This window comes from Balaenoptera acutorostrata, chromosome 3 (assembly GCF_949987535.1).
Source record: "Balaenoptera acutorostrata chromosome 3, mBalAcu1.1, whole genome shotgun sequence".
Lineage (NCBI taxonomy): Eukaryota > Metazoa > Chordata > Mammalia > Artiodactyla > Balaenopteridae > Balaenoptera > Balaenoptera acutorostrata.
The window spans coordinates 16,643,515-16,663,762 of NC_080066.1; the positions used below are offsets into that span (position 1 = coordinate 16,643,515).

At 36.1% G+C, this 20,248-nt stretch overlaps 1 protein-coding gene across 1 annotated transcript in view; it reads left to right on the forward strand.

Moving 5' to 3' along the window:
• CCDC7 (coiled-coil domain containing 7) overlaps positions 1–20,248 on the forward strand; it is a 327,643-nt gene that overhangs the window by 17,691 nt on the left and 289,704 nt on the right. The window contains exons 5-7 of the mRNA XM_057544500.1: positions 16,959–16,979; positions 17,272–17,304; positions 18,840–19,003. Coding sequence (XP_057400483.1) covers positions 16,959–16,979; positions 17,272–17,304; positions 18,840–19,003 — 218 coding nt within the window. The remainder of the gene's footprint in view (positions 1–16,958; positions 16,980–17,271; positions 17,305–18,839; positions 19,004–20,248) is intronic.

Sequence of the window (20,248 nt, forward strand, 5' to 3'; positions counted from 1 at the left end):
TCATTTATTTGGTCTTGTAGGTTTTTACCTTGCTCCTTCACTGTGACATATTTTTTTATGGTCTCATTTTTTTTTTTTTTTTTAATGTGGGGGATTGTGTTCCTGTCTTACTGGTTGTTTGTCCTGAGACTTCCAGCACTGGAGTTTGTAGGCTATTGGGTAAAGCTGGGTCTTGGTGCTGAGATGAGGACCTCTGTGAGACCTCACTCTGATGAATATTCCCTGGGGTCTGAGGTTGTCTGTTAGCCCAGTGGTTCGGGCTTGGACCTCCCACTGCAGGAGCTTTGGCCTGACCCCTGGCTCATGAACTAAGGTCCCGCAAGCCGTGTGGGGTGCCAAAAACAAAAAAGAACAATTATAAAGTAAAAAATAAAATTAGACTAGGAAACTAATAGATATGTTAGAAAGAATATAAAAATAAAAATATAGATAAATCAACAACCAGCAGCTTCATCAGTACCACAACAGTAAAAAAGAGGAAGAGGGAAAAGAAAAGGGGGGGAAAGGCCTTGGCTGTGGAGGGCAGGGCCTGAGCAAGGGCGAGGTTTGGGTGGTGGGCGGGGCATATGGTTAGGATCCGTGTGGCTGGAAAAGGCCCTGGGGACTGTGGGCAGTGGGGCTTAGGCTCCAGGAACAGAAGGGGCCCAGGCGTGTCCCCCATCCATGGTCTCAGAGGGCGGGGGACCTCACCTGGGAGCCCAGCATGCTCCCCAGGCCTGAGTGGGCAGGGCAATCGCCCTCTGCTCCTCTCCTGCTCCTATTGGAGGGCCCCTCCCACCTGCCTCTCCTGTTCTCGCTTCGGCCTCCTTCCTATGCCCCCAGGACCAATGCCGCTGGGGGGGAGGGGAGGGCCTTGGAGGGCAGGGGACTGGAGTGGTAGCTCAGCAGGCTCCCCGTTCCTGTGGGTGAGGCAGTTGCCCTCCGCTCCTCTCCTGCTCCTCCCGGAAGGCCCCTCCCACCTGCCTCGCTTGATCTCCCTGGCCTTAGGGGCGCCAATCCTGTCTGGCCTCCACTTCTCCCCCCTTCAGTCCCCCCATGTCCTACCAGTTCACTTGGGGGTTCCTCCCGTCTAGTTGGACATCAGGGTCCCTCACCAGTGGCTGGCGGGCACACTAGTTGTGGGGAGATGCTAACTTGGCATCTTCCCACACTGCCATTTTGACTCCTCCCTGGTTCTGGGTTTTTATTGTTATTGTTGGGAGGTTTTGCCTCTTGTTTCAATCTCCTCATTAGTGATATAGGTCTTTTCAGATTTTTTATTTTTTTATGGTTTGTTCTTGGTAGGTTCTATTTATCTAAGAATTTATCCATTTCTTCTGGGTTATTCAATAATTTGGCAGATAATTGTTCATAGTAGTCTGTTATGAACTTTTGTCTTTCAGTGGACATCATTGTAATATCTGCTCTTTCATTTCTAATTTTAGTTATTTGTCTTCTCCCTTTTCTGCTTAATCTAGCCAAGGGCTTGTCACTTTTGTCACTCTTCAAAAAATCAGCTCTTGTTTTCATTGATTTTTTTTTCTTTCCTCTATTTCTTTTAACTTTGCTCTAACATTTATTATTTGCTTCTTTCTGCCCATTTTATGTTCAGTTTGTTCCTCTTTTTATTGTTCCTTTGGGTGTAACGTTAGGTTGTTGTTTTGAGAAATTCTTTTTTAATGTAAACAGTCACCACTATAAACTTTCTCTTAGTGCAGCTTTTGATGAATCCTATAAGTTTTGGTACTTTGTGTTTTCATTTGACTCTGTATACTTTCTGAATTCTTTTGTGAGTTTTTTCTTCGAAACCTGGTTTGTTTATGAGCATGTTGTTTAGTTCACACATATTTGTGGATTTTCCTGTTTTCTTTCTGCCATTGATTTCTAGTTTTATTTCATGTGTTCAAGAAGGTATTTTATATGATTTTCATTGTATTTTTTAAAAATATTTATTTATTTATTTATTTATTTGGGCTGCACTGAGTCTTAGTTATGACACCAGGGATCTTCATTGCGGCATGTGGCATCTTTTAGTTGTGGCAAGCAGTCTCTTAGTTGTGGCATGAGAACTCTTAGTTGCGGCATGCATTTGGGATCTAGTTCCCTGACCAGGGATCGAACCCGGGCTTTCCTTTGGAGTGTGGAGTCTTACCCGCTGGACCACCAGGGAAATCCCCAGTGTCTTAAATTTGTTAAAACTTGTTCCGTGTTCTAACATGTGATCTATCCTGGAGAACGTTCCATGTGTGCTTGAGAAGAACATGTATTTTTTGTTGTTGGGTGGAGTGTTCTGTATATGTTTGTAATGTGTATTTAGCTTATAATATTGTTATGTCCTCTGTTTTCTTATTGCTATTCTGTCTGATTGATCTATCCATAACTGAAAGTGGAGTATTGAAATCTCCTCTCATTATGTGTTGTTGTCTGTTTCTCCCTTCAGTTTTCTTATTGTTTGCTTTATTTATTTGAGTATTCTAATGTTAGGTACATATATTTATAATTGTTATTATTATTATTTCACTTTGACCATGCTGTGCGGCATGCAGGATCTTAGTTCCCCAACCAGGGATTGAACCCCCTCCCTCTGCAGTGGAAGCGTGGAGCCTTAACCACTGAACCACCAGGGAAGTCCCTAAAATTGTTATTTCTTACTGTTGAATTGACCCTTTTATCATTATATAATGTCACTCTTTGTCCTTTTAACAGTTTTTTGTCTTAAACTCTATTTTGTTTGACATAAGAATGGCTATTCTTGCTCTCTTTAGGTTCCTGTTTGCATGGAATATCTTCTTACAGCCTTTCACTTTTAGCATGTGTGAGTCCTGAGATCTAAAGTGAGTCTCTTCCAGGCAGCATATTGTTGGATCTTTAAAAAAAAAAAAAATTCAGCTAATCTTTGTTCTCTAATTGGTGCATTTAATTCATTTACATTTACTATAATAACTGACAGGGAAAGTCTTACTATTGCCATTTTGCTAATTGTTTTCTGCTCATCTGATAGCTGTTTTGTTCCTCTTTTCCTCTCTTGCTCTCTTCCTTTGTGTTTTGTTGATTTTTTAAAAATTTTTATTTATTTCTTTCTTTATGGCTGTGTTGGGTCTTCGTTTTTGTGTGAGGGCTTTCTCTAGTTGTGGCAAGTGGGGGCCACTCCTCATCGCGGTGCACGGGCCTCTCACTATCGCGGCCTCTCCCATTGCAGAACACAGGCTCCAGACACGCAGGCTCAGTAATTGTGGCTCACAAGCCTAGTTGCTCCGCGGCATGTGGGATCTTCCCAGACCAGGGCTCGAACCCGTGTCCCCTGCATTGGCAGGCAGATTCTCAACCACTGCGCCACCAGGGAAGCCCTTGTTGATTTTTGTAATGACATTTTTTGATTACCTTCTCATTTACCTTTATGTATATTCTATAGATACTTCTTTTGTGGTTACCATTGCAATTACATAAAACTTTGTAAAGTTATAATGATCTCTTTTAAACAGATTATATTTAACTTCAGTTGCATATAAAAACTCTACTAGTTTACACCCTTGCCTCCTACTTTGTTACTGATAATAGTTACCTCTTTTTATTTTTTTATTTTTTTAAATTTATTTATTTATGTATTTAATTTATTTTTGGCTGTGTTGGGTATTCGTTTCTGTGTGAGGGCTTTCCCTAGTTGTGCTGAGCGGGGGCCACCCCTCATCGCAGTGTGTGGGCCTCCCACTGTCGCGGCCTCTCCTGTTGCAGAACACAAGCTCCAGATGCGCAGGCTCAGCAGTTGCGGCTCACGGGCCCAGTTGCTCTGTGGCATGTGGGATCCTCCCAGACCAGGGCTTGAACCCGTGTCCCCTGCATTGGCAGGCAGATTCTCAACCACTGTGCCACCAGGGAAACCCAAGTTACCTCTTTTTAAATTGCATTTCCATGAATATAAATGTATAACTAGTTTTTATACTTCTTAATAAATATTATGTATCAGATTTATAAGTGATTTACTCACTTGCTTTACAATACTCTAGGATTCTGTATTTGTTGATATATTTACCTTTACCAGGGAATGCTCTATTCCTTTACCAGGGAATACCTTTACCAGGGAATGCTCTATTACTTTTTAATAGGTCTGTTCACATTTTCTATTTCTTCTTGAGTCAATTTTTGTATTTTGTGTATTTCCAGGAATTTGTTCATCTAGGTTATCTAATTTGTTGGCATATAATTGTTCAAAATGTTCTCTTATAATACTTTTTTATTCCTTTAAGATCAGTAGTGGGAACTTCCCTGGTGGCACAGTGGTTAAGAATCCACCTGCCAATGCAGGGGACATGGGTTCGATCCCTGGTCCGGGAAGATCCCACATGCTGCAGAGCAACTAAGCCCGTGAGCCACAACTACTGAGCCCACGTGCTGCAACTACTGAAGGCCATGCGCCTAGAGCCCTTGCTCCACATTAAGAGAAGCCACCACAATGAGAAGCCCGTGCACCACAATGAAGAGTAGCCCCAGCTCATCACAACTAGAGAAAGCCCATGCGCAGCAACAAAGACCCAATGCAGCCAAAAAAAAAAAAAAAAAAAGATCAGTAGTAATGTCTCCACTTTAATTTCTGATTTTAGTAATTTGAGTCTTTTCTCTGTTTTCTTAGTGTAGTTAAAGGTTTGCCAGTTTGTTGTTCTGGTGAGATATAACTGACATATAGCCTTATATTAGTTTCAAGTGTACAACATAATTATTCTATATTTGTAAATATTGCTAAGTGATCACCAGGACAAGTCTAGTTAACATACAGTATCATCCATAGGTACATTTTTTTTTCTTGTCATGAGAACTTTTAAGATTTGCTCTTTTAGCAACTTTCAAATTGCAGTAAGGGATAATTAACTGTCATCACTGTGGTGTACATTACATTTCCATGACTTATTTATTTTACAGCTGAAAGTTAGTACCCTTTGATCATCTTTACCTGTTTTACCTACCTCCCAACCCCCATCTCAGACAATCACCAATCTGTTCTTTGTATCTATAAGCTTGTTTTTTTTTCCAGATTCCACATGTAAGTGAGATTATATGATAATTTGTTTCTCTGTGTCTGAATTTTTAATGTATCATAATGTCCTCAAGGTCCATCTATGTTGTTACAGATGGCAAGATTTCATTCTTTTTTATGGCCAAGTAATATTATATCTCATGTTTCCTTTATCTGTTTACTTAGTTGTTTCCATATCTTGGCTAAGGTAAATAATGCTGCAGTGAACATGGGGGTGTTTATATATTTTGGGGATGGTGTTTTCCTTTCCTTGTGATGAATACCCAGAAGTGAAATTGTTGGATCATACAGTATTTCTATCTTTAAAAATTTTGAGGAACCTCCATACTATTTTCTGTAGTGGCTGCAACAATTTACATTCCGACCAAAGTGTACAAGGGATCCCTTTTCTCCAAATTCTTGCCAGCACTTGTTATTTGTTGTCTTTTTGATGATATCCATTTTAACAGATGTGAGGTGTTATCTTATTGTGATTTTGATTTGCATTTCCCTGGTAATTAGTGATGTTGAGCATCTTTTCATATATTTTTTGGCTATCTGTATATCTTCTTTGGAAAAATGTCTGGTCCAATCTTCTGCCCAATTTAAAAAGTAAACTAAATTTGTTTAAAAATTTCCCTCATGTGTTCTTTGTTCCATTAGTTGTTTAAGAGTCTGTTTAATTTCCACATACTTGTGAATTTTTCAGTTTTTCTTTTGTTATTGATGCTAGCTTTATACCACTGTGGTCAGAGAAGATACTTTGTATGCTTTCACTCTTTTAAATGTATTGAGACTTTTTTTGTGTGACTAAACAGGTGGTCTATTCTGGAGAATATTCCATGTGCTCTTCAGAAGAATGTGTATTTTGTTGTTGTTGGGTGGAATGTTCTGTGTGTGTGTATATATATGTGTGTGTATATATATATCTGTTAGATTTAGTTGGTCTAGTGTTGTTCAAGTCCTCCAATTCCTTATTGTTCTTCTATCTGGATGTTCTTTCCATTATTGAAAGTGAGGTATTGATCCTTTTGATTATTATTGTAGAACTGTATTTCTTCCTTCAGTTCTGCTGATGTTTGCTTCACATATTTTGTGACTTGTTTGGGGCATATATATTTACAACTGTTATATTTTCATGATGCATCAATCCTTTTTATCAATATGTAATGTCATTCTTTGCTTCCTGCAAGAGTTTTTGACAAACAGTATTTTGTCTTATATTTTTATTATCCTGCTAGCTTGTTTTTGCTTACTGTTTGTATAGAATATCTTCATCCATCCTTTGACTTTCAACCTATTTGTATCTTTGGATCTAGAGTGAGTCTCTTGTAGACAACATATAGTTAAATCATTAAAAAAATTAGTTTGGTCAATCTCTGCTTTTTGATTTCAGAGCTTAATCTCTATTTAAAGTAACTACCTACAAGGAAGTATTAATTTATGCAGTTTTGCTACTTATTTTCTTTATGTCATACTTTTTTTTCAACTCTTTTCCTCCATTATTTCCCTTTGTTTCGTTTAATTGACTTTTTTTTTGGTAGTATACTGTTTTGATTCCCTTCTCACTTCCTTCTTTTGTATATTTAAAAATTATTTACTTAATGGTTATCTTAGTGTTAGAACTAACATTGTAAAGTTAGTATAGTTTGAATAAAAACTAATTTAACTTCAAAATTATAGAAAATCTCTTTTCCTATATATCTTCATCTTCCCCCTTTTAGTTATCGTCATAAATTAGATCTTTATATGTTGTGTTTATTAACATAAGATATATAATTATTGATTTATGCTTTCGTTTTTTGTACAGGAAAAAGGGTTTAGAAACCAAAAACACTTTTTTTTGTATTTTATATTTAAGTACATAGTTATCTGTAACAATGTTTTTATTTCTTCATACAGCTTTCATTTTAGCATTTCTTGTATGGCAAATCTAGTGACAAACTTTCTCACGTTTTTAAAAAAAATTGGGAAATGTCCTAAATTCTCCTTGATTTTGAATGATAATTTTTCCAGGTATGTAACTTGTATATAGCTTTTTTTTCCCCATTAATTGCACTTAAAATATGTTGACCCATTGTCTACTGCTCTCCATGGTTTCTGAGGAGAAATGAGCTGTTAATCTTGTTGAAGATTCCTTGTATGTATCATTTCACTTTTCTCTGGCTGCTTTCAACTTCTCTATTTGTGTTTGACTTTCAACAGTTTGATTATAATGTGTTTTGGTGTGGATCTTCTCATTTATTCTACTAGGATTTTGAAATGTAGCTCCATATCTTTTCTCAAATTTGGGAATTATTACTCATTATTTCTTCAAATATCCGTTCTGCCCTCTTTTCTCTCTCCTGTTATGGAACTCCTATTATGTGTATATTGGTATACTTGATGATGTTCCATAGGTCTCTTAAGCACTGTTTCTTTTTTTTTTTTTTTATAAATTTATTTTTTAATTTAAAAAAATTTTTTTACTGCTATTCTTGTCTGCTTACATTCTTTTTATGTATGTATGTATGTATGTATGTATGGCTGTGTTGGGTCTTCATTTCTGTGCGAGGGCTTTCTCTAGTTGTGGCAAGCGGGGGCCACTCTTCATCGCGGTGCGGGGGCCATTCTTCATCACGGTGCGCGGGCCTCTCACTATCGTGGCCTCTCGTTGCCGAGCACAGGCTCCAGATGCAAAGGCTCAGTAATTGTGGCTCACGGGCCGAGTTGCTCCGCGGCATGTGGGATCTTCCCAGACCAGGGCTCGAACCCACGTCCCCTGCACTGGCAGGCAGATTCTCAACCACTGCGCCACCAGGGAAGCCCAGCACTGTTTCTTTTTTCCTTTATTTCTTTTTTTTTTCTTCTCCTCACACTGGATAATTACAACTGACCTGCCTTTAAATTCATTGTTTCTTTATTTGCTCAAACATGCTGTTAAAACCTCTAGAGAAATTTTTATTTCAGTTATTGTTCCTTTTGTTCAGTTATTGAAATTTTCATTTCTAGAATTTTTGGGTTCCTTTTAATAATTTCTATATCTTTATGGATATTTGTTGTAACGTTGCTCCTTGTTTCCTTTAATTCCTTGTATTTGATTTCCTTTAGCTTTTTTTTTATTTTAAAAATTTTTCTATTTTATATATTGTTTTATTAAACTTTCTGTTTATTTTGTTGAATATTATTTTATTTATTTTTGTATACAGCAGGTTCTTATTAGTTATCCATTGTATACATATTAGTGTATGTATGTCAATCCCAATCTCCCAATTCATCACACCAACACCCCACCCCCCCGCCGCTTTCCCCCCTTGGTGTCCATATGTTTGTTCTCTACATCTGTGTCAATTTCATCCCTGCAAACTGGTTCATCTGTACCGTTTTTCTAGGTTCCACACATATGCGTTAATATATGATATTTGTTTCTCTCTTTCTGACTTACTTCACTAAATATGACAGTCTTTTGATTCATCCACATCTCTACAAATGACCCAATTTCTTTGCTTTTTATGGCTGAGTAATATTCCATTCTGTATATGTACCACATATTGTTTATCCATCGTCTGTCGATGGGCATTTAGGTTGCTTCCATGACCTGGCTATTGTAAATAGTGCTGCAATGAACATTGGGGTGCATGTGTCTTTTTGAATTATGGTTTTCTCTGGGTATATGCCCAGTAGAGGGATTGCTGGGTCATATGGTAATTCTATTTTTAGTTTTTTAAGGAACCTCCATCCTGTTCTCCATAGTGGCTGTACCAATTTACATTCCCACCAACAGTGCAAGAGGGTTCCCTTTTCTCCACACCCTCTCCAGCATTTGTTGTTTGTACATTTTCTGATGATGCCCATTCTAACTGGTGTGAGGTGATACCTCATTGTAGTTTTGATTTGCATTTCTCTAATAATTAGTGATGTTGACCAGCTTTTCATGTGCTTCTTGGCCATCTGTATGTCTTTGGAGAAATGTCTATTTAGGTCTTCTGCCCATTTTTGGATTGGGTTGTTTGTTTTTTTAATATTGAGCTGCATGAGCTATTTATATATTTTGGAGATTAATCCTTTGTCCATTGATTCATTTGCAAATATTTTCTCCCATTCTGAGGGTTGTCTTTTCGTCTTGTTTGTAGTTTCTTTTGCTTTGAAGAAGCTTTTAAGTTTCATTAGGTCCCATTTGTTTATTTTTGTTTTTATTTCCATTACTCTAGGAAGTGGCTCAAAAAAGATCTTGCTGTGATTTATGTCAAAGGCGTTTTTCCTATGTTTTCCTCTAAGAGTTTTATAGTGTCCGGTCTTACATTTAGGTCTCTAATCCATTTTGAGTTTATTTTTGTGTATGGTGTTAGGGAGTGTTCTAATTTCATATTTTTACATGTGGCTGTCCAGTTTTCTCAGCACCACTTATTGAAGAGACTGTCTTTTCTCCATTGTATATCCTTGCCTCCTTTGTCATAGATTAGTTGATCATAGGTGTGTGGGTTTATCTCTGGGCTTTCTATCCTGTTCCGTTGATCTATATTTCTGTTTCTGTGCCAGTACCATATTGTCTTGATTACTGTAACTTTGTAGTATAGCCTGAAGTCAGGGAGTCTGATTCCTCCAGCTCCGTTGTTTTCCCTCAAGACTGCTTTGGCTATTCGGGGTCTTTTGTGTCTCCATACAAATTTTAAGATTTATTTTTCTAGTTCTGTAAAAAATGCCAATGGCAATTTGATAGGGATTGCCTTGAATCTGTAGATTGCTTTGGGTAGTATAGTCATTTTCACCAATCCAAGAACATGGTATATCTCTCCATCTGTTGGTATCATCTTTAATTTCTTTCATTAGTGTCTTACACTTTTCTGCATACAGGTCTTTTGTCTCCCTAGGTAGGTTTATTCCTAGGTATTTTATTCTTTTTGTTGCAATGGTGAATGGGAGTGTTTCCTTAATTTCTCTTTCAGATTTTTCATCATTAGTGTATAGGAATGCAAGAGATTTCTGTGCCTTAATTTTGTATCCTGTGACTTTACCAAATTCATTGATTAGCTCTAGTGTTTTTCTGGTGACACCTTTAAGATTCTTTTTTATAGTATCATGTCATCTGCAAACAGTGACAGTTTTACTTCTTCTTTTCCAATTTGTATTCCTTTTATTTCTTTTTCTTCTCTGTTTGCCGTGGCTAGGAGTTCCAAAACTATGTTGAATAAAAGTGGTGAGAGTGGACATCCTTGTCTTGTTCCTGATCTTAGAGGAAATGCTTTCAGTTTTTCACCACTGAGAATGATGTTTGCTGTGGGTTTGTGGTATATGGCCTTTATTATGTTGAGGTAGGTTCCCTCTATTCCAATTTTCTGGAGAGTTTTTATCATAAATGGGTGTTGAATTTTGTCAAAAGCTTTTTCTGCATCTATTGAGATGATCATATGGTTTTTATTCTTCAGTTTGTTAATTTGGTGTATCACTTTGATTGATTTGCGTATATTGAAGAATCCTTGCATTCCTGGGATAAATCCAACTTGATCATGGTGTATGATCCTTTTAATGTGTTGTTGGATTCTGTTTGCTAGTATTTTGTTGAGGATTTTTGCATCTATGTTCATCAGTGATATTGGTCTGTAGTTTTCTTTCTTTGTGATATCTTTTTCTGGTTTTGGTATCAGGTTGATGGTGGCCTCGTGGAATGTGTTTGGGAGTGTTCCTCCCTCTGCTATATTTTGGAAGAGTTTGAGAAGGATAGGTGTTAGCTCTTCTCTAAATGTTTGATAGAATTCACCTGTGAAGCCATCTGGTCCTGGACTTTTGTTTGTTGGAAGATTTTTAATTGCAGTCTCAATTTCAGTGCTTGTGATTGGTCTGTTTATATTTTCTATTTCTTCCTGGTTCAGTCTCGGAAGGTTGTGCTTTTCTAAGAATTTGTCCATTTCTTTCAGGTTGTCCATTTATTGGCATATAGTTGCTTATAGTAATATCTTATGATCCTTTGTATTTCTGCAGTGTCTGTTGTTACTTCTCCTTTTTCATTTCTGAGTCTATTGATTTGAGTCTTCTCCCTTTTTTTCCTGATGAGTCTGGCTAATGGGTTTTCAATTTGTTTATCTTCTCAAAGAACCAGCTTTTAGTTTTATTGATCTTTGCTATTGTTTTCTTTGTTTCTATTTCATTTATTTCTGGTCTGATCTGTATGATTTTTTTCCTTTTGGTAACTTTGGGTTTTGTTTCTTCTTCTTTCTCTAGTTCCTTTAAGTGTAAGGTTAGATTGTTTATTTGAGATTTTTCTTGTTTCTTGAGGTAGGCTTGTATTGCTGTTAACTCCCCTCTTTAGAACTGCTTTTGCTGCATCCCATAGGTTTTGGATCATCGTGTTTTCACTGTCATTTGTCTTTAGGTAATTTTTGATTTCCTCCTTGATTTCTTCAGTGATCTCTTGGTTATTTAGTTGCGTATTGTTTAGCCTCCATGTGTTTGTGTTTTTTATGTTTTTTCCCCTGTAATCGATTTCTAATCTCATAGTGTTGTGGTCAGAAAAGGTGCTTGATATGATTTCAATTTTTTTTTAAAGTTTCATTTTATTTGTTTTATTTATGGCTGCGTTGGGTCTTCGTTTCTGTGTGAGGGCTTTCTCTAGTTGTGGCAAGCGGGGGCCACTCTTCATCGCGGTGTGCGGGCCTCTCACTATCGCGGTCTCTCTTGTCGCAGAGCCCAGGCTCCAGACGCGCATGCTCAGCAATTGTGGCTCACGGGCCCAGCCGCTCCGCGGCATGTGGGATCTTCCCAGACCAGGGCCCGAACCCATGCCCCCTGCAGTAGCAGGCAGATTCTCAACCACTGCGCCACCAGGGAAGCCCTGATTTCAATTTTTAAAAATTTACTGAGGCTTGATTTGTGACCCATGGTGTGATCTATCCTGGAGAATGTTCCGTGCGCACTTGAGAAGAAAGTGTAGTCTGCTGTTTTTGGAAGGAATGTCCTACAAATATAAATTAAATCTGTCTGGTCTATTGTGTCATTTAAAACTTGTGTTTCCTTATTAATTTTCTGTTTGGATGAACTGTCCGTTGGTGTAAGTGAGGTGTTAAAGTCCCCCACTATTTTTCCGTTACTGTCGATTTCCTCTTTTATAGCTGTTAGCAGTTGCCTTATGTATTGAAGTGCTCCTATGTTGGGTGCATATAAATTTATAATTGTTATATCTTCTTCTTGGATTGATCCCTTGATCAGTATGTAGTGTCCTTCCTTGTCTCTTGTAATCGTCTTTATTTTAAAGTCTATTTTATCTGATATGAGTATTGCTACTCCAGCTTTCTTTTGATTTCCATTTGCATGGAATATCTTTTTCCATCTCCTCACTCTCAGTCTGTGTGTGTCCCTATGTCTGAAGTGGGTCTCTTGTAGACAGCATATAGATGGGTCTTGTTTTTGTATCCATTCAGCGAGCCTGTGTCTTTTGGTTGGAGTATTTAATCCATTCATGTTTAAGGTAGTTATCGATATGTATGTTCCTATTACCATCTTCTTAATTGTTTTGGGTTTGTTTTTGTAGGTCCTTTTCTTCTGTTGTTTTTCCCACTTAGAGAAGTTCCTTTAGCACTTGTTGTAGGGATGGTTTGGTGGTGCTGAATTCTCTTAGGTTTTGCTTGTCTGTAAAGCCTTTGATTTCTCCATCGAATCTGAATGAGATCCTTGCTGGGTAGAGTAATCTTGGTTGTAGGTTCTTCCTTTTCATCACTTTAAATATGTCATGCCACTCCCTTCTGGCTTGTAGAGTTTCTGCTGAGAAATCAGCTCTTACCCTTATGGGAGTTCCCTTGTATGTTATTTGTTGTTTTTCCCTTGCTGCTTTCAATAATTTTTCTTTGTCTTTAATTTTTTGCGGTTTGATTACTATATGTCTTGGTGTGTTTCTCCTTGGGTTTATCCTGTATGGTACTCTCTGCTTTTTCTGGATTTGGGTGGCTGTTTCCCTTCCCATGTTAGGGAAGTTTTCGACTCTAATCTCTTCAAATATTTTCTCTGGTCCTTTCTCTCTCTCTTCTCCTGTATTGCCTGTCTCTCCAATTTTGGGGGCCATGTTTTTTGCTCTGTGACTTTAGTTCTGTGATAGATTTAAGAAGATTTGTTGATTTTTAATTTGTTCAGCTTTTTACTTGTTGTTAGGACAGTGTGGTGAATCTAGGCTCCTTACATGCCAAATTGGAAAATAGAAATCTAAACTATTTATTTTTCAAGTTTGTAGTTTTTGTTGTGTTCATCTCTCAGGTTTCTGTTCCTATAGATGTGGTCAATTAGTGGGTTTGACAGAGATTTCCTTAAGTGCCTGGAGCCACAAAAACATAAAGAAAAGGAGGAAAAAAATATTCTCCTGGCATTTGAAGACTGGCTCTGTTTTGAGGCACTTCTTTAAAACTTAGCCAGGCTGTTTACAGATCTGCCTTAGCCTTCATTTTCTACTTGTGTGGAGCTAAAGACCAGGCAGAAGTGAAAGTTTAGTGTCTACTACAATATTTTCTGAGCATGAGTCCTGCCCTGGGCAAGTGTGCAGCTTACTAGATTGCCCCTAATATATGGGAATTTCAAAATCCTTATTTTTCCAAAGTAACTCTCTCCAGTTTTTCTTTCTAGGCTTTGACATGTATATTGTTTGCCTCAACTATAATCATTTTCTCCAGGGAGCAGTGGCTTGTTTAACTACCTTTCAGTTTTTTTGCGGAATACTCTCCACTTTGCTGGTTTTCTGCCCTGAGAGAGTTCTGAGATGAAACAAAGGTAAAAGCTACAAGTCCTTCAAGGAACCCGTAGACAGGACAAAACAGAAAAACACAATTCCTCTTTTTCCTCCAGAACTATAATATATACCCACACCAGGAATGGAGGCTGCTGTCTTTAAGACTGCCAGTGCTCTGGGGAATTGGGTGGGGCAAGGCTAGGTTTAAATGCTGCAAGGTCTCCTAGACTGTTTAACCTGCATTTTTCTTGATCCATCACTATTTGGCTCCTGTAAAGCCTTCAGTGTTTCCCAGAGTTTTCACAAAGTTGTTTGTAACAGTTTTTGCTCTATTTTTCTTCAGTGTTTCTGTGAAGGATAGGCCCTTGGGACTCTCTACAGCCAGTTTTGCTGTCATCACTCCCTAATTCCCCCAATAGGTTTATCTTTCTGGTGGAAATTTGCAACTGATTGTGAATTTTATATAGAAGTTAAATGGACCAAGAATAACCAAGTGAGTTCTGAAGACAAAGAACAGGTGAGAGGAGTTGCCCTAGCAGATATCAAGACTTGTTAGAAAGCTATATTAATTATGGTTGTGTGCTTTTGGTGCAAGGTTAGATAGACCAATGGAATTGAATAAAGGCTCAGAAATAGACCCTTTTATATATGGAAAATTTTATTAATGATAGAGAAGTAGTAGCATAATAAATGGCCCTGGAATAGTGGTTATTTATAAGGTAAAAAAAGTTTATTCTTTATAGTGTATACAAAAATCAAAAGCAATAACATATTTAGAAGCAGATATAGGAGGCTGTCGTTATGAACTGGAGCAAGGAACAATTACAGAAGAATATATAAGTCATAAAGGGAAAGATTGCTAAATTTGAGTATATTAAAATTAAAACCTCTATTGTGTAAAAAATTCATAAAGAGAAGTGCAGGAGAAGTTTCAAATAGCAGAAAATACTTAGATTACATATATTAGACAGAAGAAATCCAGAGTATATAGATAACATTTACCTGTCAATAAGTATAAGGTAAATCAATAAAAGATGCTCAAAGGAAATAAAAAAGGTGTTTGCAAAGGAGGAAATACAAATAGCCCATAAAAATATCAAGATGTATTCTACCCTTTTAGTAATTTTTAGTATCCAGGGAATGTGATTATGGATGTTAACATCATAAAAAAACAAAATGTTGACTTTTAAACAAGGTTTTATAAAATTCTTCCATTGAGTGCATATTTCCTTCCAGTACTGCCCAACATTGCTCTACCTTTTCCCACACAGTCCTCTTCAAAAATATTCTTATACTTACTTCATATTTCTCCCATTTATCTGTACTTCAGTTTGTCTTCTGCCCCCAGTGTCCATTGAACTAGCCATCTGAAGATAGTAATGACTCCCATAGTGTTAAATCAAGTGTGCATCTTTCTTGACACCTCAGCAAATTTGACGTTGTTGACCATTTGGTTCTTGAAGTGCCCTTCCCTTGGCTTCTATGACACCCTGTGTCTATCTGGTATATTAGTTTCATATTAATACTATTTTCCTTTTTAAATTTTAAACATTATGCTATCTATCTTCTCTTTAGGAAGCTTTTTATAACAGCTACATTAAATGCCAGCCCCATTAACAACAATTTTGTAGAGTGGGGTATTTCCTTGTTACTTTGCTTACAGTTTTTTCTTGTGTTCACTTTTCTGAGATTAACTTTTTGTTTTGCTAGGTTAGAATGTGTGGTAAAATAGTTTCTAAATCTGAATTCTTGAAAATAGTTTCATTTTGGCTTCACATTTAAATGATAATATCTTTAAAATTAGAATGGAGGTTTAATATTTCCCCCAAGAACTTTATAGACGTTGCTCCATAGTATCATAGAATTTTTTTTCTGTTTAGTGTTATGTGTCTAATGTTGGTTTTCCTCACTTCTGGTCAATTTTCATATTCCACTTATTTTTATCAATAATGTCCTACATTCAGCAGTACCAGTAGTAATTGATGGTGTGTTATTGATGGTTCAGTAGTTAAGAAAGCCACTGTTCTCCAGGCTTTAAGTGGTTTAAGTAATTGTAGAACCCTGACTGCAATAAGTGGATAAATTGATATATACAAGGGATTCCCATTACGTTCCCAGACAGGAAAGGAGATTTTGAGAACCTTGGAATCTCTCCGGATAGTGGAAAGAATGACTTTATTGCAAGGTAGTATGCCTTATTGGACATTACTTTCTAAATCCTTATACAGCTGAAAATATTTTCCTTCAGATGTGGACATTAATTTGCTGTGGTCTGTTTTCTTGAGGGTCTCAGCCCTTTTTGCTTAGACCTATGCTTTCTTATTACTTAGTGCAGTGATTCTTAAACTTTAGCATGCAAAGGAATCAACTGGAGGGATAGATAGTTTAAATGCAAATTACGGGTCCTACTTCCAGAGCTTTGGAGTCACTAGGCTGGGGCGGGGCTTGGTAATCTGCATTACTAACAAATATGGTTGTTTAGGTGATGCTGATGCTTTTGGTTGTGGTGTCACAGTTTTTGAACTGTTGATCTAGAGTTAGTGTCAAAGAAGAGAAATTTAGACTAGCCTGATTTTTTTCAGTTAAGCAACTTTTCTTCTGCCTGAATGCATGTAATAAAATTTTTCTTTAATAATGTAATTCAAAACTTTTATTTGGTTGTAATAGAGTGGGTTTGGTTGTTTTTTGTGGCAAATGTAATCAGTTTAGCATTACATTTTGTAAATGGTAAATATTGGTAGTTTGGACCGTGTGATAGGTTTTGTATATTCATTTTCTCTCATAATCATCCAAACCAGTTCTTTGCATTTTCCATTAAAAAAATCAAGTAGTAGTGTAATATTTTATATCTTGATTCTTAGACCTTTTAGCATAGCAAAGTTATATTGAAGAAATAATGTTCGTAAGATAATGCTTTTCATTATTGTACTCTCAGCTCTATGAAAAAAAATAATGCTCTTCTGAGAAGAACTTAAATTTTATTTCTTACCTATATTAAGAAAATAGATCAAATCATATATGTGAATTATTTTGGGTTTTTTTAATGTAGATATGTAACAATGGAAAATTCTTTTCTTTTGTAGAACTAAGTTGTCTATGCAAGATGTACTAAAAACTGTAAATATAAAAATATTGTGATTGGATTATAGATTTATAGTTATATTTTAGAAACTTGTGTATTTTGGTGATTGAAAATTACAAGAGACTTGAATTAAACATTTTATTATATCATATGTTGTGAGGAATTTTATTTTTAAATGTTTTCATTAAAACTTTATTTTCCAGATTTTGGAATCTCTTTTTAAGGTATGTTCAATATATTACCTACTAAAATTTAATACAGAAATACATATAAGTGAAAAAGAGTTTTCTAAGTTTTGAGGAAGTAAAAATAACTCCCAAACTTGCTGCTATATATATTTAAAAATTTTACGTTTCAGTTACATGTTGCCTTAGCCCCATTCTGAACCCTAAGATAAAATGATGTTTGGTGTAGGACTAATATTTGATACACACACACACACACGTACTCACTTATTTCACTGCAGAAATTGACTTGTCAATATTATTTCCTTTCTGTTCCTTCTTTTATTTAAAGTGGTTTCAGCGACAGGTCAATCAGATGGAAGAGGTAAGTGTAGCATTTCTTGTTAATTAAGTTAATATTTTATCTCATTTGAAAACCAATTTGAGGTATAAGTTAAAAATTTTTAATAACCATTGGTTATAATCTTTTTATTTAGGTAATGAAGGAATAAATGGGTAGACTAAAATGTTTCTTAGTGATTTATATACAATACTCGTGCATGTATCTGGTCTACTCTGAATTTGACCCATTCTTTCTCCTAAAATTGAAAAATGGAAATTTAATTATTATTCTTTCCATAATTTACATAAAATAGTAAATAAGTGGCAAGAGAAAACTTATCAACTTAAATATTTCTCCTGTATTTAAAAAGTCATGCATAATATGATATATGCTTATTCATAAAATTATATATTGGTTTTCGTTAAATTTAATGTTATTTTAATGAGTTTTTTATACTTTTATTTTCACATGCTTTGCCACCAGTTTGAGAAATACTGGTCTCTATCCTTATTTTGGAAAAGATTTTATGTGTGCTGTTAATATAGCAGAATGATTTCCAGGATAGCCTTAGGGAGTTAGAGAATTATTCTAGTTCTACCTTGGCTATGTTTGTGGTTTAGTCCTTAAAGTTTTGGGAGAAGCTGCCTGTGGGGAATGTGCCATGCCAGGGACCTTGCCAGGAAACCATCCATAGGGGTGGTGCTGTTGAAACGTGCTGGAGGTGAGTACTACTAGTTACACTGTGTACTGCCCTAGGATTAAACAGAGAGAGATGACAGAACTTGGAAGAAAAGCTTCTTCCTCCTCTAGTGTCTAGGGCCCTCTGCTGACAAAAGTTAACATCATGCTGCCTGTCAAGATAGAAATGTTCCACTACTATAAACAGGACAATGAAGAATGGATTTTAGATGAGAGGCAATAAATTGATAATTGTAGCTGATTGCTGTGTCACTTTTTAGGTTCAGTTTATGATTGATGTCCTCTTATTAGGGATCTTGCCTTTGTCCATAGAGTATTCATACAACTTCTGCTTCCCTTCCACTTGTTCTGCATCCCACAGTCTCAGACTTCCAGTACATTGCCCAGTACTTACTTCCTGCTGTTATATCTTAATCCCATTCAGGTAACCATTACTAAAGTGAAGTCTCTGTTTTAAATTCCTAATGTTAGAATTTCTCTTTGCTGTGTCCTAAGACTATGGCTTGACTACTTTTCTTTTTTCAGCTCTTCCTCCCATCATAAGGATTAGAGTTCTCTTTTAAATATTTTGAATTGCCTTAAACTGATCATGTTATAATTGTTATTTAACTTGCTTAAAATTCTTATATATTAAAATAATAAACAGAAGATTGAATTTGAGCTCTGACATGTAAAAGCCAACACTTAGCTATAATTCTGTTGCAAGGCAATTGCTCATATAATTTCACTAGTATTGTGAAATATTAGTATGTGATTATAGCTATAGATAGATAAGAATAATACAACATTTATTTATATATGATAAATGATGAAATTTCTTTGAGGTATGGGAGAAAAATGAGTATTTCCTAAGTAACTGGCTAATTTTATTATTTTAGATAAGTAAAGATCAAACTTTATCAGCAGAGTTTCCAGCACCTGATAAAACAGTCAGTTTAAGCATTGCACAAATAGTAAAGCAGGTGCACAAACTTGAAGAACTGAAAAATCGCCTTAAAGAAGGGTCTAAATTCTCCTTCAAAGACATGTCATCTAAACCCAAGTAAGTAAAATGTAAGAGTTAAAAGAATTAAACAGTAAGAGTAGGTATATAATTAGTAATGAATGGAAGATAGTGGTTCAGATTTTGTACTATACATAGAGCTTCTAAATCAAATCAGAAGATCTAGTCAGCTTGTTCCTATTTGAAATTTTTAATAGTTTGAAATGGGACTAGGCACATGTGGCTATGAAAATTAAAATTCAATTAAATTTAATTAAAAAACCAATTCTTTAGTCACACTAGCCACATTTCAAGTGCCTAGTAGCCACATGTGCCTATTGTTTGAAAGTTCTATTGGACACTGCTGGCTTTGAAATATCTGGCTTATAAACTCTTTTCTCAGTTTGATTAGGTAGCTTCCATAATATATTTAAGGTGTAGTGAAATATTTCATTGTTCAAGAACACCATCATTAAAAATTGCCTAGGGACAGGGATATGTTCCAAAGAATAAATTTGTACTTTTTAGTTGAGAAAATCCTTTTTTTGGTAGGTGGGAGGAAGATTCAGATGAATGATTACAATAATACTTCCATTATCTGTTGACACTCATGTTTGATATTAGAGGTTTATCTGTCTTGAAATTAAATAGATGAATAAATCATCATCATAGAATATCTTCAGTGATTTTTTTGCACCTCCATAGTTACTTTTTCTTGTGGTGAGAACACTTCAGATCTACTCTTTCAGCAAATTTCAGGTATACAATACAATGGTATTATGAACAGTAAACACCATCCTAATGTTCTAAACATTAGATCTTTAGAACTTATTCAACTTATAATTGGAAGTTTGTACTTTTTGACCAACATCACCGCATTTCCCCAATCCCCCTCAGCCCCTGGCAACCACCATTCTGCTTTCTGGTTCTAAGTATATATATATAACTCATTTTGTTTATCCATTCATCTATTGATGGTTACTTTCATATCCTGGTTACTGTAAACAATGCTGCAATGAACATATGAACATTGGGGAGAATATATATTTTTGAATTAGTTTTTTTGTTTTCTCTGGAAAAATACCCAGAAGTGGAATTACTAGATCATATGGCAGTACTATTTTTAATTTTTTGAGGAACCTCCATACTGTTTTCCATAGTGGCTACATCAGTTTGCATTTCTGTCAACAGTGCATGAAGGTTCCCTTTTCTGCACATCCTTGCCCACAGTTATTTTTTTGGTCTTTTGGATGATAACCATTCTGACAGTTGGGAGGTGATTTCTCACTGTGGTTTTTGATTTGC